This window comes from Cheilinus undulatus, linkage group 14, assembly GCF_018320785.1.
Source record: "Cheilinus undulatus linkage group 14, ASM1832078v1, whole genome shotgun sequence".
Lineage (NCBI taxonomy): Eukaryota > Metazoa > Chordata > Actinopteri > Labriformes > Labridae > Cheilinus > Cheilinus undulatus.
In genome coordinates this window covers 10,185,984-10,208,810 of record NC_054878.1, presented here as the reverse complement: position 1 = coordinate 10,208,810, position 22,827 = coordinate 10,185,984, and the positions used below count along the sequence as shown (strand labels likewise).

The following is a 22,827-nucleotide window of genomic DNA, read 5'->3' as shown; positions in this document are numbered from 1 at the left end:
GAAAAGACTGTATCATTATGATAAAAAGATGCAGAAAAGGTGCTAAAGATTGATCAGAAAAGACATGATTTCAAGGTAATGATATGTATGTAATTGGGAAACACTCACAGCAGAGGAAGTAAAAAAGCTAAAGGGAATTATTATTCTCATATCTGACACACAAGGACAGAGAGCAAGTATTTTGCCATTAGTTGTGCCATATTTTTTTTCTGTACATCACAATACTACTTGTCAATAAATGATAGTTGGCCTGTATGATAAATTGTTTCATTGACAAATATCTTTTCATAAAAAAGTTTAAGGTTTTGAGAAATGAAAATCTGATTGTATTTGATCTCTTGGACTTCCTCTCCTTTTCCCATCAGACTGGTCGGAAAACGCTCAACCACAATGGAGAACAGTTGAATATTTTTCTGCACCGGCTTGCTGAACAGATTAAAGGTGTTGTGTAGAAACACAACAATAAGCTTCAGGATAAATCCCTGTTGACAAGATAAAGAATTGCACCTTTTATAAACCTAGTAATGTAGCCCATCTGAACTTTTTTTTTGGAAGGGTACGGGGATAAGAAGAGAACTGAGAGAGGCAAAGTGACAGCATGAAAGCAGAGCAGTGAGGCAGATGAGTGTTACCGGTTTTAAATGTTTGTCATACTTTCAAAACTATTTACCTTTAATTCTTTACTCTGTACCTTTGTCTCCCCCTTTCATCACCCTCCTCTTTCTTTACCATTCTTTGCTTCTTTGCAGCTGCTTGTCTTTCTCTCTGTGAGCCCCCTGTAAACCCTTACAGCATGCAGTATAGATGAGTATGGAAGAAAGCCCTTCAGAGACTTCCCTGATCAAAGTCTGTGCTGTCCCATACTACAAGATCAAAGCCTGGTCTTACATCTATGTTGTCAAAGTTTCTTAAAGCTGGATGGCTAGATAAAGGCTAGATAAAGATGGCTGCCTGCTGGTTGAGATCATCATCGAGCTTTTTAAAGGGTTTAACCTCATATAACTCCAGAATGTGGCTAAATTATGTATGGTATATATACCAGTATACTATACAGAGACTATACATTTTGTTTGATGAATTGATAGTTTTCTCTGCTTTATTGAACCAAATGTAATTGAACTGAGTTTTACTTGGATATAATTTGTTCAGATAAGCTTTGTCATGGGGCTGTGGATCAGTGGTTGAAACAGTTTTCTTTCATCTGAAAGATTGACTATTTGAATCATATACCTTTTTTTTTTTTAACATGTAAAGATGTTCTTGGGCGAGATCAACCCCAAAATGATCCCAGTAGCTTTTAATGTGTGTGAATGTTAATACTGATGGACACTTTACTTAATATCCTCTTCCATCAGTGTGCAAAGATGGTGGAAATATTAGAATGTAATGTAGTGTAAATATAAGGGGAATTATATACTTCCTTATCTTACCTCTGCTTGTCAAATGAACCTCCCAAGTTGGCAACTGAACAGCACAAAAGAATAAGACAGAGCCAAGTTTTGAGACAATAAGTGAGTTTATTGTGAACCTTTATTCTGTGCTTCTACTTTCTCTCCTGCGCTTTGTAAAGCTTTACTTCATTAACCCACTTTTCTGCCTGTTATGCAAACAACAGCTCAGACATCATTTAACACCACAGCCTGCTTCTTTGAATCATCATACCCTTAATGTATCAGCTTTAAAAATTATAATAGCTTTTATAAATCAAAATTGCTGCAGCACTGAAGTAAAGACAAACCAAGTCAATCCATTTCGGCTCACAACTTGTGTTTGAGCTCTGATCAGGCCAACCGAGATGCTCCACAAAGGGAACACACTTTATGTTGCTATTATTACACACATTAACTTGGGCAGAAACACGTTTTACTTGATGTCTGTACTGCAAAAATCTTTTTTGTGGCAGAAATTATGCTGGAGATGGTATTGATATCAATTTACTGCCCACCACTAACTCTTGGTACATGAATGTCCTAACTCCATGGTAGTCTGCTGTCTAAACAGGGTCTCTAACTTCTCTCTAGACTGCCTAATTTCATCTGGGATAGCCCAATTTTTGGGATAGCCCAAACATTTGTGCAGTGTAAGAGCATGTACGCAGACACCACACACACTCTCTCTTCTCTGTCTTTCTCCTCCCTCAGCGCAGCGCTGAGTGAGCTGCTGGTGGTCTGTGTTTACCTTATTAATTAGCCCAGTGATCCAGAAACGCTCTCCCTTTAGTAAACAGAAAAACACAGAAAGGTTACTCAGGGCTTTGGAGAGGGAATGAAAATAAATTAGAGACCAGGGGACATGGAAAGAGAAAAAGAGGGAGAGACAGAGAATAAATGAGGGAAAGTTGGATGGAGAAGGCATGTTGGAAACGAAGTCTTGAAGTGAGCTTTTTGTGAGAACTTAAGAAATTATTGCCATCGATTTGATAGAATCTTGATCAGTCTGATCTTCATAGTTCAGAATTTATAGTTTAAATATTTTCTGAGTCAGATATGCTACACATCTTTCCAGTTAGCTAAAACAGATTCAGACTGTGGCACTGCAGGCCAAAATTCAAAACAGATCCTCAGTAGACAAATAGATATGCCTGAAAGTGCTTATATAAGCCCATTCCAACTATTTCCTGGAACTGGTCTCCTCAGTTTTGGGCCATATCTGTGTACCGAGGTCTGCAGTTCAAGGCCATACATGGAAAGCCAAGAACGGAGCACAGTGAAAAGAATTATATTAGTAGAATAGAGATTTCCCTTGGCTGCTATTTCAAAAATGGGAAAGAAATATGTGTTTTTCATTAGGGATTGTTAGTTTAAACCAGGTTAAAGTTCACTTTTTAAAGATCAGGAAAGTCCTGTTTCATATTAATGTATAAGAAATGGGGGTGGGTGTTATAGACTCAAAATTATGTTATTGTGGTCTAAGGAATTTTGTAATAATGATAAATGTTACAATTACTGATTGCAGCGTTAGGCATGATCATTTATATGTGCAAACAAAACAAAGGGCATTTTCCATCCTTCGTGAGCAACTGTCACTGATGACAAGAGGTCAGGTAACAGGTATTATGCTACTTCAGACCACAGATTGGATTTTGAGGCTATATTGCCCACCACTATCATAACAGGGTAAAGCATGATTCTTTACTGTTGTTGTTCTCACATGCAGCTCATCTAGGTAAATTCAGGACAATTTCAGTAGTGCTGTGCGAGTGTGAGCAGGGCCAGTGATTGCTTTAGCTACAGAAGTGTTGTCTGTTGGTCCAGCATAAAGGGAAAAGTTTGTTGTTTGTTTGTTGTTACAAATCCCATGCTGTCATTTATTAGAACCTTCCATAATGATGATGTGTCCAGATACTGATGTTCCTCTGGTGAATTCGAGTCATCACATTTTGCAGACGACTTAACCTATAGGTGCACTGAGATAAGGGCAAACTAGCTGAAGCACAGTATGTCATCATGGTTTGATATGTGGCTCATTTTGTGGTCCTCTAACGCCCCAGCATTAAGACGAATGGCCACATAAACTATAAGGACAGAAGTATTAAACTCTCTGACCATGACACTAACAGGGACTGTAATGACATTATATTAAAGTACATGTACTTTATTATGGAGTTGCCATATGTATGTCACATCCACGTTACCAGTGTTAATTTTAGCAGCTATTTTTAATTTTAGTGTTAGTCTTTAGAAAAAAATGTCTTTTAGTTTTAGTCGCATTTTAATCGTTACTACCCTTTTTAGTTTTAGTCTATGAAAACTAAAACTCAAGACACTTTAGTCTACTTTTAGTCCATAAAAAGTCCTCACATTTTAGTCTTTACTTTTAGTCCATTTAATTTCTTGCCTAAATCTGGTACCAAGTCATGATAGTGTGTTCTGTGCGCTCTGCCAAACCTGGGGTCCCTGCTTTCTACAGCTGAGAGGCAGAGTAACTACAGCTGCATTGTTTTTTGACAGATTTACCCAAAGGGATGAAATAGCATGGATTCTAAATGTCCGACAAAAACATTTCATTTTTGTCTAGTTTTCGTCATCTTGACGAAAAGTAAACTTAGTTTTTGTCAGTTTTAGTCATCACAGATCTGTTTTTGTTAGTCTTAGTCTAGTTTTTGTCATGGAAAAAGAGGCTGTTGATGAATAGTTTTAGTCATAGGAATTAACACTGCACATTACACACCCATGCTTCGGCATCTAATTATATGAGCATTTGCACCAAGCCAAAGCCCACCTCTTTAACCCAGCACCGACAAAGTGTATTGTGCTTGAGTGCAGAGCAAAACAAGGGTAAAAAGATGTGGATTTTCGGTGTCAAGTGTGCTTTGGCATGGTCAATTTAAGTCCAAGCAGAAATCAGATCCATTTGTATCTGTGGGCAAATCTGTATTTCTTGTTTTAAGCCTGAATGTCTGCGTGTGGCACATGTAGATTAGAAACATACGTCCTCAAAGCTTTCCTGTATTTCAAAGAGTATTAAAAGAGAAAAAAAGTGTGATTATTTTACATTAGTTTTGAAAGCCTTGTCACTTTTAATTTTTTTCTAAGGTCCAGTAGACAGGAGTGTGTGCTGCTCCTGGTAAAAAGAAAGGTGTGGTCCTGAGGAAAATGATGTAGTCAGCACAAATCTGTTTTGTTGCTATGACTTCAAAATGCAAACCTAATTCATCTTCCCTCTGTTTGTTTTTCAGCCCTGCAAGGCCATTTCGGTTCCCCAAAAGGTAAGAGCTGCCAGAAAGGGTTCCTCCTCTTTTGATGCTTTGGATCACACCACTATCTATCCTCCCTTTGTTCATGTCATCTATCAATCATTGCTCCCACTAAGCTGTCATTCCTTATTAGTGAGTCATGAGAGTTTTCAACCAGAGTTGTGCAACTCCCCGTACCTGAGCTCTGTTTACAGCTGCTCGGATCTCTTTGTTTCTTCACTATACTGCCATTAATTTGGATGTTTCTTACCTAAACTTGGACATCTTTTAGTAGAGAATCACAGTATTTTTAGGGCTTTAGAAATGCTTATGCATCTGTAACCTGTAATCTCAGTAAATCTTAGACATCCAAAGAAGGCGGAGATGAAAAAGACAAGGTCTGACGTTTTCACTTCTTCTTTCTTTTCCATCATTTTGATTATTTTGGACCTCCTCTTCTAACCTACTTGATAGCTCGTGGTAAAAATATTTTTGTAAGCTTCTGCTGGTTCCATTTACTAAGAAAGTAAGAACAAAGTCTTCAGTTCTTGTTCTGTCCTCTGTTTCACTCTTTATTTGTTTGAGGCCTCATCGATCATCAGATAAACTGTTCTACAGTCTCAAACATTTTGAGTAATCTCACATGGTGTAGTTTTTTTTCATCCCTGTGCCTTACTTTAAGTCTTCTTCTTGTTTCCAGCTACGCCCAGCTAATAGCTGACTGGCCTGTGGTGGTGCTGGGGGTCTGCACCGTGCTCATTGTTGTGTGCGCTTTAGTTGGCATCCTGGTGCCTGATCTGCCTGACTTCTCTGATCCACTGCTGGTGAGTATGGACGCAAATGCCCTCCTATGTCATTAACCTGTGTAACACAAAAACCCAAATACTTATGTGTGTGATCTGAGGAGTTAAAAAAAAAAAACTTAAGCATAGAGTAGTGATACTCAACGTGTGGTTCTAGAGTCACATGTGGCTTTTGTGTCTTAATTTGAAATATTATTCCCCAGAAACCTTAAAATGAAAAATTTGACCTCATAAATTATATATTGCAAATAACATTAATCAGTTTGTTTCCCACACATACACAGTAGGATTTAATTGTCAAACTTAATTGTCAGCCTCTTTTTTTGTCTGTATAGTTCCATTGGCCTTATTTGCAATTTTTTGCTACTTTAATTCCATTATTCCTGCTTTAAGCCCATTTTTGCTACTTCTTTTTGCCACTTTTAGCTAATTTTTTGACACTTTTGTCCTGCTTTTTGCAATTAAATGCCTCTTTTTGCCCATTTTCTCACCTTTTTGCTGATTTGTGCCCATTTTGGTTACTTTTCACTCATTTTTTGATACATTTTTGCCACTTTTTTACCATTTTTGCCACTTTCTGCCCTTTTGTGCCACTTTTCTCACATAGCCGCTTTAAGCCCATTTTTTACCACTTCTTTTTGTTACCTTTTACCAATTTTTGACACTTTTATCCTGTTTTTTGCAATTTTTTGCCCCTTTTTGCCACTTCTCGCCCATGTAAGCTGCCTTTTGTAATTAAATGCTACTTTATGCCCATTTTTCCCACCCTTTTTTCTGATTTTTGCCCATTTTAGTCACTTTTCACTTTTTTTGCCACCTCTTACTCATGTTTTGGTCACCCCCCCCCCCCCCACACACTTTTGCCACTTTGTATTGCATGTACTAGTATGCATTGTTAAATATACAATGGCATGTCAAATTCAATAGAATCACTGTATGATGAATTAAACTGTCATTTTGCACAATATTCACTAAATTCTGTACCAGTATTGTATTTGTTTTCATTATGCTGAATGCTGTAGCTTATTGTTGCTTTGTTTTGTTGCCAACAGGGTTTTGAGCCACGGGGAACAGCAATCGGCCAGAGACTGGTCACATGGAGCAACATGGGGAAGAACACAGGCTACAAAGCCACACTTGCCAACTACCCCTTTAAATATGCCGATGAGCAGGCCAAAAAGTAAGTGACTTGCATCTGTTTCACTGTCCTATCTTAAACTAATGTAACACTTTTTATTTGAAAGCATAAGGCTATTTGAGAGACCACAGAAGCACAGCTATATGTTGAACTTCTACAGATCCAACAGTCTCTACCTAACTCTACTCTTTTTTTGTATTGTTCTAAAAAATAAAAGATAAACAGACAATCACACGCTGAGACGCAACTTTTGCTGCTCTGTGTAGGTCAACATCAGGCGCCATTTTGTATTAAGGACAATGTGGTCTTTAAGCGAGACAAAATTAAGACCAGTTTTTTTTTCATCCTGTTCAAATTTTCATGCAAAGTTTGCTAAACAGTCTCTTTATCGATGGAGATAATTTCTGCAAAAATTCTTTGAACAGTTTGTTCAATTTGTTGAATGTTTTGAGAAGTTTTTGATGCACATGGGTGCCAAAAATGTTCGTGATCTTGGACATCCTCTCTGCCTTCATTGAATCTTTTGTGCAATTCAAATACACATGTAAGTGACATGCAGTGTTCCCCATACACCTCAGTTAATGTACCAAAAAAGTTTACTGCTGTTTTGTTCAATTTCACTAGAAATTTCAAGTCAATGCACCGCTCAACTTTTAAACTAATCATTTTCTGATGCCTTCGAAAAAACACTTCAATCAGTTGTTATCAGTGAACTAAAGAAGTCACTTACTTGAAACTTACAGCAGTTTTGCATGAATACCTAAGCTTTAAAATATAACACTAGGAACCATGGTGGTTTTATCCTCAGGAGTGCAGCCTTATTATCTAGCCCTTTCACGCATAGTGGTCACTACAGTGGACAGCTATTCAAAAGCTGTTTTCTTCTATATGCATGAGGGCTGATGTCAAAGTTGCGCATCAGCCACTACATTGGCCGTAGTGTGTCATCCTATACACTGCCACTGTCTGGCCAGCGGTTGTAAGTGCAACAAAAAATTCTTAAAACCAAGACGGCCGACAGAATGCCAGAAGTGCAGAGCAGTGAAGGAAAATCCGTCCATTCCTTCTATTCCAAGAGAACCTTGCAGGTAAAAAGAAAAATATGGAGACGTCAAGTAACAACTAAAGAGCAATATATTTGTTGAAATTTCCAAGTATTGATTTTGTGTTGGGAGGAAATTGTGATTGATCATCTGTCCACTAAATTGGACATCATGCATTGCTGGCCATATTTTAACTCCAATTCATACTATTACTGTGACTTTGTTGTTTTTGAAAATACTTAATGTGCACTAACTTTTTTGGCTATGAATCAATTAATTTATGTTATTAGAATGTAAATTTTGTTTTTTTAGAATGTACCAATATTTTTTGCATATTAGTTCAATCATGAAAGTCACCCAGACACACACACCTTCATACAGACAGACACACCTTTATACAGACACACATACTTTCATATAGACACACACACACACACACACACACCTTTATACAGACACACACATCTTCATAAAGACACACACACATTCATACAGACACACACACCTTCATACGGTATCACACACATCCACACAGACTCAAACACCTTCTTATAGACACAAACCTTTATACAGACACACACCTTCATAAAGACAAACACACATTCATACAGACACACACAAATTCATACAAACTTACACACATTCATACAGACACGCATTCATATAGACACACACACCTTCATACAGACACAGACACCTTCAAACAGACACACACACCTTCATACAGACACACACCCCTTCATACAGACACACACCCCTTCAAACAGACACACACCTTCATATAGACACACACACCTTCGTATAGACACACACACCTTCAAACAGACACACACACCTAAAATAAAGTAAAATAAAGTTGGTTTTATAAAAAGGGTCAGTTTTGACCACAGATGTCAATTTTGTTAATAATGTTAAGTAAAAAAAATTAAAAAACACAATCAATTTTTTTGGTAGACAGCTCTAATATTAGTCTATTAGACTTGGATAATATACTTACCCATTATCTTCACCGTAAGAAATAAAATCAGTGAATTTAAACAGTTTTTTAATTGAAAACGAGTGGTATATTGTAAAAGAAAAGGTCTAATTAGCCAAAAATAATAACATTTAAAACAGTTTTTACATGGATATGAATACATACTAAGTTAGTTATGAGGTGAAAAACAATATTGGATGATAACTATTGTTTTTCAAGTATTTTCAAGCTGAGTTAAATCACGGGTCAAATTTGACCTGCCAACACTAAAGATGTGGGCAGCTTTCTAACACACTACAAGGGATATGTGAACACATTAGTTAAACAACATTAAAACATGAAGCATTTCATAGTGTTCACATTATGAGTCATTTTATTCATTGTTTTGTTAAAAACATATTTCATTAGTTGAAAGCTAAAACGCATGTTGTCCACCCGAGTGGACATGTCAATAACTCCTTGAAAAATGTATGTTTTTAAAAAATGAAGTTCAATTCTTTTTTTTCATGCCTAAAGAGTAATAAAACACATAGGAAAAAAAATCCTGACTGAGGTTGTCATAATTCATGCATGAAAGGGTTAATAGCCAAACCTCCTATATTGCAAAATGGTGAATGAAACAGTAGGTGAGGATACAGGCTGTGACAGAGGGCAGAGAGAGGCTTCATGACCAGTCAAACAAAATCCTAAATCTGCCTTCATGTCTCTGCAGAGGTTTTGGTGTGTTTCTAACTTTTTTTTTTTTTTTTTTTTTAAAGATATATCCTTTAAGCCTTTATTTAAAGAGGAGGACAGTGGGTAGAGCCACAGTCTGGGGCACATTTTAACCACCAGGCAATCTGTGCCCCTGTGTTTTTTAACTTCCTTTGAGCTTAACCATTGTAAAACAATTGGAAAATATCCTCTCCTTCTCCCCATATCACTGCTCTGTTTGAGCAACAAGACTCTAAGTTCACTTACACACTCACATGTTAAAATATTGTTTATTTAGAGCCTACAACATAATTAATGAAAAATGTCTAGAAAAAAAATGCTCCTGCTAGTACCTGAATACTCCCCCCTAACTAGAAGTCTGTTTTCAGCTGAAGCTACATGGAAATATCTGATTGTTATAAGATTTGGGTCCAAAAACTGAAGAAGAAGTCACACTATCTCAAAATCAAACTCAACTATTAATATTGTCCTTGACTCTCAAAAATCTAAACCATATGACTTCCCATCAAAGGAGGACCAGTGCTCGTATGTTTTACTGTCAGTATAGCCAAAGAAAGACTAACAAAAAGCTGCAGCCTCACAGTACAATTGCACAATACGATTATTATTTCTCAATCAAGGGTCAAGGGAGAACCAGGATATGAGACGCAGGCAGTGAAAGGGGGACATACAGCTGAAGGGTAGTGTTGACTGACATGCTGAAAGGTCTGAATCCCTTCTTGAAAGGAAATAGGACCAACGTAGAGTTCTGTTCACAATGTGGTCCACTGTGTTCTCTCTGCAGATATGCTCGCTAAAGAGAAAGTCTTGTTTATGTTTGTCTCTGACTCATTGATTGTTCACTCTGTAGCCCTTTGTGCACTAACTTGACTTAAACAGCTTCTTTCGGATCTATTCTTCTTGTGTCGAGTCATGAGCAACACATTCATGCAGGAAGCTATGTTCAGGTTTTGTATCCTGCATTTATAGAAGTGACATTAGTATTTCAAGCTCCACTCTGGTGAAAATGGATCCTTTAAGGTGCAGCCTTCATCATTCCCTCCGTCTCCACCTCTCTGTCTCCTGCTCTGTCTGTAGCTGTCTTTGTCTCTCTGTCTGCCCCGCTGCATGTCTCGGTCTGCAGATGTAATTGTGTACTTATGTGTGGATGGTGTACCCAGAGGCCTCCTCTGCTGTCAGCACGTTTTCCTGCCCCATCTCCTTTGTCTGTCAACCCCTCGGTCTCGTTCTGACAACCAGCTGATTACTCTGCCATTCTTGTCTGTCACTGGCATGGAGGCGCTACACGACTCACAAAATACGGCTGCAGCATTGTTTCTGCAAAAGAACACAAATGCATCATGCATGAGTCTTCTCTGCGCCTCCTCGCTTTGCCTCCCTGTCCAATCAGAGCCCCCATGTGATCGTTACACACAATGACTCCCCTCCTTATACCACACTAAGTCTTGTTTCATTTTTCTAGGGAACAAAAGTAGTGCTGCTTATTTCTTTAATAAACATTAGAGATGCGTTCTTATACCACTATAACTGTGCAGTCTTTGATACAGAGACATTACCCCTCTTTTTGTCCATACAAGCATGAGAACAGAAAGTATTTGAAGTTTTGTTGTTTTTAATTTGTATATGTTTATATATATAAGTTTTAGTTCACGTAGACTTAAAGAAATAAAACATCAAATTAATACATCTCAATTAAACTGAGCTATGTCTGATCAGCTGCAACAGTAAAGTCTTCTTTGACACATCAATGCTTTTAATTTTCTTTTCTTAAAAATCAAATTGTACGCTGTTTGACCTTTTAGCATCAACTGTAGTTCAAAACTTGTAGAAAAACCACATTTACACCACTTAAGAAAATAAGACCTTATATTCAGATTCCTCATGGTATAATTTTTTACATAGTGGAATCTCATGATTCTTCAGGATAGCCTAATATGCAAACTATAATGAGAAATACTCCCAGCACTCCCTTTTCTTTGTTTTCACATTTTAGTCTTACCACTGGCACAGAACCCAAAGCCTAACTATTATTAATGCAACATTTTAGAAAAATAAAGATTCAGTGGATTTTTAAAATGTATGAAGGATGGCTTGAAAAATGGCTTGAAAAATATTAAATTTAATAATTCATTAAATGTAATATTTTCTGTATATACCTTGTTTTAGAAGTTATCAGGCTTTCACCAGCTTGAAACCTTCTTATTACCCCCTCTATCCCATCAACAGAGTCTGGTGTCCCACTGCTTTCAGAGTACCACAATGTGCATGCAAAGGTGTTAGAGTAGGAGTGGTCCCAGATATTTTGACAGGGTGCCCAACTAGTTATGGTTATGCAAAAAGTTTGCCTCTCTGAATATGATGAGCTAGGAGTGAGATGCTCAGAGCATCATCCTCATCCTGGCTAGGGGTGGATCCAGTGGTGGCTGAGGCTGACAGGGCCTCCCTGTAATCTTATTGGCCAAAATTCTCAACAATGATTGACTTTTTGCATCATCAGCTGTTAATGGAAAGCTGTGATGCTGTCTTTACTTTCAGCATATTCAATCACTAAATAGACCGTAACCCATATTGGTCTGGTTTTACTAACATTAACGCATTAAAGGTGAGCTTTATTTAAGCGACTTAGTTTTCCTGGTATTTTCTGTATGCTGCCCTCCGTTTAAACAAGTTTGGACCCTCCTGAGTTGAATCTATGATGATAGTATTCCCAACTGAATGTGCTAATCTTCTGTTGTTTTGCAGCCACCAAGAGCCCAGATGGAACGAGGACCACTTTGACAGAGACAAACGGCAAGCAGAATGGGACTTCAGTAAAGATTTCTTCTGTGATGTTCCAGGTGAGATTTTTAAAACAGAAACACAGGGAGTACCCTACCATAGCTAGTAGATGCACAAACTCCATACAGCTATAAAACAGATAGTAGAAGCGACATCACTGCACAGAAACTGGACTTTGATAAACAAAATGGAAATTGCTGGAGGACAGAAAAACAAGCTTTAAAGATCCAGGGCTCCACAGATGCACTTGGATCTTTCAATTAAAATAATTTGACTAATCAGATCTTTTTGCCACGTATATGAAGTGAAAGTGAAGTGTATATCCTTTTTTGTTCATGCAGATGACAGTTTTTCAAGGCTTGTGTTTACATCAGCCGAGGGGAAGAACTTGTGGAATATTCAAGCCATCAAATCCATGTGCAATTTGGACAACACAAGGGTAAGTTCCTTCTGCTTTGCATTGCTGAATGGCTCATGTCTTTATTCACCTGTGTGTTTAGTCATTTCCTCTGTTTCCAGGTGCGCTCCCATCGTGACTACCGGGGTCTTTGTCAGCGCACCAATGATGCCTCCTGCTGCCCCAGCTGGACCCTCGGTAACTATATCGCAGTCATGAACAACAGATCATCCTGCCAGAAGATAACAGAGCGTGATGTATCACACACGCTCAAAATCCTGCGTTCCTGTGCCAAGTACTACCACAACGGCACCCTCGGGCCTGACTGCTGGGACATGGCCTTGCGAAGGAAAGACCAGATGAAGTGTGGAAGTGTACCCCGGAAGTGCACCAAATACAACGCAGTCTACCAGATCCTCCACTTCCTGGTAGACAAGGACTTTCTTAGTCCTAAGAGCCTGGAGTTTCCGCCACCTGTGCTTAAGTATAGCATGCTCTTCTCCCCTACAAAGACAGGACAGTCTATGATGAACATTTACTTAGATAATTTTGAGAACTGGAACTCATCAGACGGCGTTACAACCGTCACGGGAATCGAGTTTGGTATCAAACACGATCTCTTTCAGGACTACCTCCTCACAGACACAGTGTACCCCGCCATAGCCATAGTGATTGTCCTCCTTGTCATGTGTGTGTACACACGGTCGGTGTTCATCACTCTAATGACAATAATAGCCATCATCAGCTCACTGATTGTGTCTTACTTTCTCTACCGAATGGTCTTCAACTTTGAGTTCTTCCCCTTCATGAACCTCACGGCCCTTATCATCCTCGTTGGCATTGGGGCAGATGATGCGTTCGTGCTCTGTGACGTGTGGAACTACACCAAATTTGATAAGCCACACGCTGAGCTGACAGAGATCGTCAGCGTCACCCTGCAACATGCAGCCCTGTCCATGTTTGTCACCAGCTTCACCACTGCTGCTGCTTTTTATGCCAACTATGTCAGCAACATCACAGCGATACGCTGCTTTGGTGTTTACGCAGGCACTGCCATACTGGTGAACTATATCCTCATGGTGACATGGCTTCCAGCTGTGGTGGTGCTAAATGAACGCTACCTTCCTAACATGTTCCCCTGCTCTAAGCCCCCACACCAGGACAGAGCCTACGGCAGCAGAGTGCTCTGGACAGGTCTTTGTCAGAGAGCCAATAAATGCCTGTTTACTGTCTCTGAGGCATCCAGGATTTTCTTTGAGAAGGTGCTGCCTTGCATCGTCATCAAACTACGTTACATTTGGCTCTTCTGGTTCCTTGCCATCACTGTGGGCGGGGCCTATGTGGTTTGTGTGAACCCAAAGATGAAGCTCCCGTCTCTGGAGCTGGCAGAGTTTCAGGTGTTTCGTTCCTCTCATCCTTTTGAGCGCTACGATGCAGAGTATAAGAAACTTTTTATGTTTGAGAGGGTTCATCATGGTGAGGATCTACACATGCCTATCACCATCATCTGGGGTGTGACACCTGTGGATAACGGAGATCCCCTGAACCCCAAAAACAAGGGGAAGTTGATGCTGGACAGCAGCTTCAACATTGCCAGTCCAGCGGCTCAGCTGTGGATCCTCAACTTCTGCCAGAAGCTGCGAAATCAGAGCTTTGTCTATCAGCCGGAGGAGCAAGATTTCACCAGCTGCTTCATAGAGACATTCAAACAGGTCAGTGCTGCATGTGTACAACATTCAGTAAGATTTAATACACTTAAGATGTAATATAACGAAGTAGACAGTCAAGATAAACGGTTCACAACTGCAGTATGTTTCCCTTAGACAATCATGACCAGTTACTTTAAATAACACAGAGCACATTCTTCTCAAGTGCAAAAATGTAAACAGCTTTGACCTAATTGCCTTTAAAAAGTATTCACTCCCGTGGATGTTTTTCCCTTTTGTTGATTTTATAAATCAATCATGGTCAAAATAATTTGGTTTTATGACAAAAACTATTATGTCAAAGTGAAAATCGATTTCTACAAAGTGATGTTGATTAGATATAATGATGTAAGGTGATTTAAGTGACCGCATAAATATTCACCCCCTTTAAAGTGACTGACCTAATTCAACAGAAGTCCAGCTAACTGAGTCTCACAATTAGTGATGACCTGAGTGCTGTGAATGTGTCTCAAGTGAATTTAGTATAAAGACACCTGTTTCTGGAAGGTCAACTCACTAGTTAATCAGTATTCCTGGCTACCATCACACCATCTGTCCTCACAAACTGAGTCACTGTGCAAGACTTTGATGTGCCACCAAGACACCTATAACTACTCTGAAGGAGTTACAAGCTTCAGCAGCTGAGATGGGAGATACTCTACAACAACTATACAACAACTGCCCAGGTCATTCCAGTCCAGTCCAATCCAAATGTATTTATAAAGCACGTTTCAAAAACAACAAAATGCTGACCAAAGTGCTGTACAGTAAAAATTAAAAACAATAAAACGAACAATAAAACACAGACGCAGGACCAAAGTAAAAAGTGGAGGACATAAATGGATCGATAAAAACAGGATTAAAAGCCAAATTCTCAAGCAGAGGTGAAAGCCAGGGAGTAAAAATGCATTTTTAAGTTTGATTTAAAGACAGGCAGCGAGCGGGACAGTCGAAGAGGAAGAGGAAGAGGAAGAGGAAGAGCATTCCAGAGCTTTGGAGCAGCGACTGAAAAGGCTCGGTCCCCCCAAGCTTTAACCTTGACCTTGGGATGGTCAGAAGACACTGGTCAGAGGATCATTGACCAGTTAAAGCTCCATGAGAGTGTGGCAAAGAGAAAGCCACTGTTGAAGAGCACTCAGATTAAATCTGGTCTAGAGTTTTTGCCAGAAGGCATGTGGAAGACTTCAAGGTCAATTGGTAGAAAGTCTTTTTGGCTGATGAGACCAAAATGTTGCTTTTTGGGCATCAGACAAGTTGCTTTGTTTGTAGACACCAAACTCTGCACATCACCACAAACATACCATCCCCACTGTGCAGCACAGTGTTGGCAGCATCATGTAGTGGGGAGGCTTCTTGGACGTAGGTCCCAGAATGCTTGCAAAGGAGTCAAAGCCCAGACCTCAGTCTGCAAGAGAATTTGTGGGTGGACTTTAAAAAGGCTGTTTACACCCAATCCCTCTGCAACCTGACAGAGTTTGAGCAGTTTTGCAAAGAAGAATGGAGCAAGATTGCAGTGTCCAGATGTGAAAGGTGATTGAGACCTGTCCCCACAGACTCAGAGCTGTGATTGCAGCGAAAGGTTCATCTACTAAGTACTGACTTGAAGGGGGGGAACGTTTATGCAACCACATATTTTATATTACATAGTTTTGTTTAATTGATAATGCTTTGTAGATATGTGTTTTAACTTTGACTTTAAGATTATATTTTGTCATTTTTTTTGTGAAAAAAAGTCAAATTATATTGAACATGATTGGTTTATAAAATCAATAAAAGGGTAAAACATTCAACAGGGGGAAGACTTTAATAGGCACTGTATCACTTCAGTCTTGAGAACCAACTATAAAGTTTTAGGAGTGAGAAAGGAAAAAGAAATAAAAGTGAGTTGGGTCCTTTGATTCAGCTTTAAACTTCAAGAACGTATTTATAAATTCTGATGATGTGCAGTACAGATATACTGGCTATAAATGCAGATGAAAAATGTTATTTCTGCTGATACCAATAATTAAATTTTTGAGCTAATATCTGTCAATACTAAGTTTAAACTAATAATAATGTGTACTTCTATTCATGCAGTAGTTTACTGAAAAAACCTGGTTACTTGAAAAGTTCCACCAGAGTTTAACACCTTTAACCTCCCTCTTATTTACCAGTGGATGGAGAACCATGACTGTGAGGAGGCCTCTGTATACCCCTGCTGCAGTCAGTCCACCTTCCCCTACAAGCAGGATGTCTTTGAGTTGTGCATCAAAAGGGCCATCATGGAACTGGATCGGAGTACTAGCTACCACCTAAACAGTAAGACCCCTGGACCTCGATTTGACATCAATGACACCATTAGAGCCATAGTGTTGGAGTTCCAGAGCACCTACCTCTTCACGCTGGCCTATGAGAAGATGTACCAGTTCTACTGCGAGGTATGGTCCGTGGGGGTTCTCAGTGCAATTTATCTGAATAACAATATTTTGTGATATTGGAGAATGAATTTCTTCTACGAACCCCAATTACAAAAAAAGCTGGGATGCTGTGTAAAATGTGAAACAGAACACTGTGATTTGCAAATCTGTGCAACCTATATTTGGTAGACAAAGACAAGATATATAATGTTCAAACTTTTTTTAAAAAAATATACAAACATTCTTAATTTAATGCTTGCAGCATGTTCCAAAAAAAGTTAGGACAGCAGCAAGTTTGCCACTGTTACATCACCTTTTCTTCTAACAACAGTCTGTAAGGGTCTGTAGAGTGAAGATACTAATTACAAAGTATTGAAATTAAAATTATTTCCCATTCTTGCCTGATGTGCATCTAGATTTGCTCAACAGTTTGGAGTTTCTGTTGTCGTATTTTGCACCTCATAAAGCCATACGAATTATTAGTAAAAAACTCTGTTGTGAACCAACTAATCCTTTATTTTTGCAGCTAAATTTAATAAAATTTACAGACTTAGTTGAATACAATACAAAACAAACAATGCATAAAGCTAAACTGGAAAATTACCACAAAGTATCCAGAAGTTGTTTATGATGAGAGACAGTCAATACAGTCTGAGAGGAACATTCATTTTTCAAAAAAACAGATAAGAACAAATGTCAAATCTCATTGTCTGTCAGTTAGAGGAGTACATTTGAGGAATTCTTCTGCTGAAAATGTAAAAACATGCAGTACATTCGTAAGGCATAAAAGACTTTATAAGAATCAGTTAGTTTTTAAATGCACCATGGAATTTTAAGTTAATATGAATATGTTGTTATGTAATTTTTGCCAGTGAATGTTAACAGTAAATCCATCAGAGTTGTTCTTGCTATGCACTTATTTTGTGATGGTTATGTTTTTGTGAGATAAGAGGGGTAGGTTTTAATAAGCTGTAGCTTCAGCCTACACCCTTTCGGTTACCTTGGAAATTCAGAAATTTCACTTTGATCTTGTAAACTGTTTTATTTGCTGTAAGTGAACCGTAATAATTTTCTGTCATTTATTCATGCTCCATACATTTTCAGTGTATCCTGACTCTTTCACTGTGAAGCCATGCTGTTGTAACTCATGCAGAATGCTGTTTGGCATTGTCTTGCTGATATAAGCAGGGATGTCCCTGAAAAAATCTTGTCAGGATGGAAGCAAATGTCACTCCAAAACCTGTGTGTACCCCTCAGCATTAATGGTGTATTCACAGATGTGCAAGTTACCCGTGCAATGGGTACTAAAACACCTGCACACCATCACAGATGCTTTTGACTTTAGCATTGATAACAAACTGGATAGTCCTTTTCCTCTTTAGCCTGGAGGACTCAGCAACCATTAATTACAAAAACAGTTTGAAATGTGGACTCCTGGGACCACAGCAAACTTTTCCACTTTTAGTACAGTCAGTCTAAGATGAGCTCAGAGATGATATGATTGCAAAATTCAGGGCCAATACTGATGTTAAAAATTACAATTTAGCTGATGTTTTTACATTACTTCTCTTGGTGTAATACTCCCACAATGAAAACTTTTTTCTCATTTTTGATCACAGAACAGATCAGTTTGCTGAAAACATCACATCTTTAGCCCAATAACACATCTTTTCTCTGAATCAGCTGTAAGATGTGCTAAAATGCCAGCATTAAATTGATATCACATCACAAAGTTCCCCAGTGTGAACTTAGAATACATTGGCTTTACAATAAAATTTAGATAAAATTGCAATTTCTGCAACTGCAATTTTCAAATCGCATAAGGTGCAATATTTCTTTGACCTGAAATGTGTTTCAAAATACCATTTTAATAAGTTTTTTAATAAATTCTGCTGTACACATCATGGAAACGTGTCAATTTTTCTAGAATAGTTTGCCAAAAATCCTACTTTTCTTGTTTTTGCGTGTTTCTCTTATTAGAAATGAGAAAAACATAAAACTGTCTTTCTCTTAACTACAGTAGTTCATATCAAATTTGCAATGGGTCAGAAAAATTACATTTTTTTTCAGATTGTTCAGTCTTAATTTAATCTACCAAATATGGTGTTCGTTATAATATAGAATGATTTTTTCTTCTTTGCTGAGAAATACATAAACTTCAGAAGTTAAAAATAATTGAAATATTTTCTTCCCAAATCAGCCCCAATCTTTAGTTTGTGCTGCTTTAATGAATTAGGTTTAAAGATTGCTGATATCTGTGCTTTATTTTAATTCACATTTTATACATTGTCCAAGCTTTTTTGGAACTGAATTTCATAACACTTTCTGGTGGTTTTGTTGTAGGTGGATGCCTGGATCACTGAAGAGTTGCGGTACGCCCCAGCAGGCCTCAGCCACGGCTGGTTCATCAGTAACCTGGAGTTTTATGACCTTCAGGACAGTCTGTCAGACGGCACGCTTGTTGCCATGGTGTTGTCTGTGGCTGTTGCTTTCAGCGTGATGCTGCTAACCACCTGGAACGTCATTATCAGCCTGTACGCTATACTGTCGATCGCAGGGACCATATTTGTCACAGTTGGCTCTCTGGTTCTTCTGGGCTGGGAGCTGAACGTCCTTGAGTCTGTGACCATTTCTGTTGCCGTAGGACTATCTGTGGACTTTGCCGTCCACTATGGCGTCGCCTACCGTCTCGCCCCTGAGCCTGACCGTGAGGGAAAGGTGATTTTCTCCCTCAGCCGTATGGGCTCTGCTATCGCCATGGCGGCCCTGACCACCTTTGTCGCTGGAGCAATGATGATGCCGTCGACTGTGTTGGCCTACACCCAGCTGGGCACCTTCATGATGCTGATTATGTGCATCAGCTGGGCGTTCGCTACCTTCTTCTTTCAGTGCATGTGTCGCTGTCTAGGACCCCAAGGGACCTGCGGTCAGATCCCCCTGCCCAAAAAGCTGCAGTGTCAAGTGTTCTCGGAGGTCACATCAACAACCCCACTGCCTCAAGGGAAAGGTTCTGGGCTTGGGAAGTACCAGCTGGACAGCAGAGGTCAGGAAGTCGAGCATTATGAGCTGGAGCCGTTGGCTTCCTGTCAGAAAAATGAGGATAAACCCAGAGAGGAGCAGGAGGTGAGTGCTCAGCTCTACAATGGGATCACTCCTCACCATCACACCAACGCTCTTTCACACATAACATACAAAAGTAAGATTGAGACTGGCAGAACAGACTCTGAAAACGGCCTTGTAGCCACCCTAAGCACACCTACAAGGTGCCAGTACTCTCAAAACACTAACTGCACATGTGGAGATTCCCCTCCTCCTCCTCCTCCTCCTCCTCCTCCTGCTCCCCGACCCCAGCAGTGGACTGCTTGCTCTTGTGCTCAGACACCCAAGGACTCTCCTTCCTGTCCCCCCTCTTCACAGCTCCTCCCCGTCTCAGGGAACAAGCAAAACGCAGCCCTGCTGTCCTCAAACCTGGACTCCATCTACACACAAATGGAGTGTCATATGCACTACGTCAATTGTTCTCCTGCTCATTTGCACCACTGCTCCCAGGGAAGAGTTGTGGCCCCCAGGCAAGGGCCGGCCCACAGCTGCCACCTCAGGAAGTACTGTGTCCACACTGCAAACCAGCAGGGTGGCTTAGCCAGAGAACAGAGACCCAAAACGGCCTCAGACCAGGATGCAAACCAGGCTCCTGGCTCTGTTAATAGCTCCGAGCCAGAGGGACAAGAGAGACAAAAATCAATGCCTTCAATCTCCGTCAGCAGCCAAAATACAGAGACCCCAGCATCAACACAACCTCAGACTCAATCCCCCTCCCCGTCACTGAGCTCACCGCACATAACCGACCATTGTGATAGCCAGGCGTCCACCACAACAGATACAACCGTATCAGTGGATGCTTGTAAAACTCCAAGCACCCAGGAGGAGCTTAACAGTTCTCCAATCACAGAGGAGAAAAGTGTCAAAAAGCAGAACTCTGACAGACAGCGGGCGTCCTCGACCTCTCCAAAGAAACTCTACTGTTTCAGCAGGACTTTAAAAGTAAAGTGCAATTCAGCTTCAGACTTTAATGTGCCAAAAACTGAGACCAGTGTGCCTTCTACTGCAATAAAAACTAATTCCTCTTTTGAAAGCCTATGCTGAAAAAACGAAGTTTTAATAAAAACCTGCTACAGACCTGGTAGCAAATATCCAAAAATACACATACACTGTCTGTGCGCCGTCATAAACAAGGTTTGTGACGTGTTCGTTGACTAAGTGCCTAAATGTGTTTCACATTCACTCTGACCCGTTAATATAATTCTGTTTACATCTTCCTGTTTGTTCTCGCCAGTGTTTATTTACAGTGAAATGCACACTGCTGTGTCTTTATTGTAATGAACATCGTGGTTGAGACTCCTTCATGAAGTCATGTCTAAGTGTTTGGCATTTCCACACAGCAGCCATTTGCCCCTATTTGAAATCATGCAGTATCTGCTTTGCGATATCGTGTATTATAATGGATATATGGTTTCATTTTTAATTACATAAGCTGTTTTAAAATGTGCCACATTTCGCAGGCAGATAAGTCGTTGTCACTTTTGTGTATTTGGGACCGATTTTAAAGTTGTGTGCGCTAGCATTCCAGTTGCAACATGCCTCAGATGAACTTCATTATTAAAATGTCTTTTTATCGCCCCCTACTGTCTCATTCTTTCATGCTGTCTACCTGTCCAGTATGTTTTGGATGAGCAGAAACTTTTATTGGAATAGGTTTGTGCTGCTTTTTTCTCCTCACTGTGGGTACCTTTGTCAAACTTTGTAAAGTTTGTAGACCAGGGTCCACATCTGGATTTAGGAGACAACCAGTCTGATAAACCCTCCTGTCCCCTCCATCAGCTGAGCACATACTAGTAAGCAGGATATGCTGCCTGTTCCTTATGGTGGTTTTGAATCCGTGTATCATTTGTTCATTTTATATGTTACTGATAATTGAATATTAAAAAATTAAAAAATGGTTCTTTTTCTTGTTTTTGTTTCTGAAAGTAAATCAATCAAATTACAATTTGTCTTTTTTTATTTTGGATATTTAGTTTGTGATTAAAGATGGAATGTGACGATGTGACAGTTTGATTTGCGCAACACTGTGCAGGTGTTGTGCATGGAAAAGCATCCCGAGAATCACGTGCTCATCACTGATGAGCACTGTAACTCTCCCGGCGTTTGTGTTCCATGAATCCTTACAGTCAGCAATGGGCACATGATTCTCTGGATGCTTTTCTCAGCACAACACCTGCACCAGGTTACACAGATGAATATTGAAATCAAATTGACAGCTTGGAGGTTTTTTCATTTTCAATTCTTTGATTCCAACATAAATAGTAAAAGTCAAAATAGTTTGTTGTTTAGTTGATTTTGTTTCAGAAACGAAAACAAGAAAATGAACCTTTTTGTCATTATTTGATTTTGCTTTTAAAACAGATAAATGTAAAATGAGCTCTTTTTCATTTATTTGTTATCCAATTATCAATCAAATATTGACTGAAAGAATGATACACGGATTCACTTCCAGTAACTTCGGCTCCTCCTTCGAAGCGTTCTTCTCCAAATCAACGTCTCCCAGTTGTTCTTCATCCTCTTGTTTCTGCTCCTTTTAGCAATGTCAGCGAATCTTCACAGTGCATTTCCTTTTTCTCCAGTTTTTTTTCTGCAGGTGCTGTTTGAGATCAAGCTATTATTTTATCTTCTTCTCTTGATTTGTTTCTCTGTTTTTCAGACAGAGTAATGTATGTTTTTTTACCTTGACATGTTTTGACTGTCATCTGCAGTCTTCCTCAGAAGCGTCACCTGACCGCTGTGAGGCGTCCTTATCAGCTGTTCTCCTTTTTCTCTTCCTCAGCCTCAGCTCCAGAGCGTACTTCTCCAGTTCAAAGTCTCTCAGTAGACTGTCATCACTGCCCTCATCCTTTACCTCTCTTTATACTTTTCGTCCAGCATTTTCTAAAGATTATTAATCATTGTTCTTATTTCCAGCTCTCTCCTGAGCTGGTGTATCTTATCATCTTCAGACATTTGCAGCCTTAACTTCAGCTTCTTTGGAGTGCACTTCCCCAGTTCGTTGTACATCAGTCAACTCTCACCCCCCTCTGAGCCGCCTCTCCATCTTGTGCATTTTAATATGCTGGAGGTTCCAAATGTTGGTGCAGATGCTGCCTCTGTGTC

At 39.5% G+C, this 22,827-nt stretch overlaps 1 protein-coding gene across 6 annotated transcripts in view; it reads left to right on the top strand.

Annotated features, from left to right (window-relative positions):
- Positions 1–21,520, top strand: part of disp1 (dispatched homolog 1 (Drosophila)) — a 105,263-nt gene extending 83,743 nt beyond the window's left edge. For all 6 annotated transcript variants that reach the window (XM_041805031.1, XM_041805032.1, XM_041805035.1 and 3 more), the window contains 8 exons: positions 4,679–4,708; positions 5,376–5,499; positions 6,531–6,658; positions 12,092–12,186; positions 12,469–12,566; positions 12,647–14,236; positions 16,384–16,647; positions 18,970–21,520. In XM_041805031.1, coding sequence (XP_041660965.1) covers positions 4,679–4,708; positions 5,376–5,499; positions 6,531–6,658; positions 12,092–12,186; positions 12,469–12,566; positions 12,647–14,236; positions 16,384–16,647; positions 18,970–20,769 — 4,129 coding nt within the window. In that variant the 3' untranslated portion in view covers positions 20,770–21,520. The remainder of the gene's footprint in view (positions 1–4,678; positions 4,709–5,375; positions 5,500–6,530; positions 6,659–12,091; positions 12,187–12,468; positions 12,567–12,646; positions 14,237–16,383; positions 16,648–18,969) is intronic.
- Positions 21,521–22,827: the final 1,307 nt, after the last annotated feature.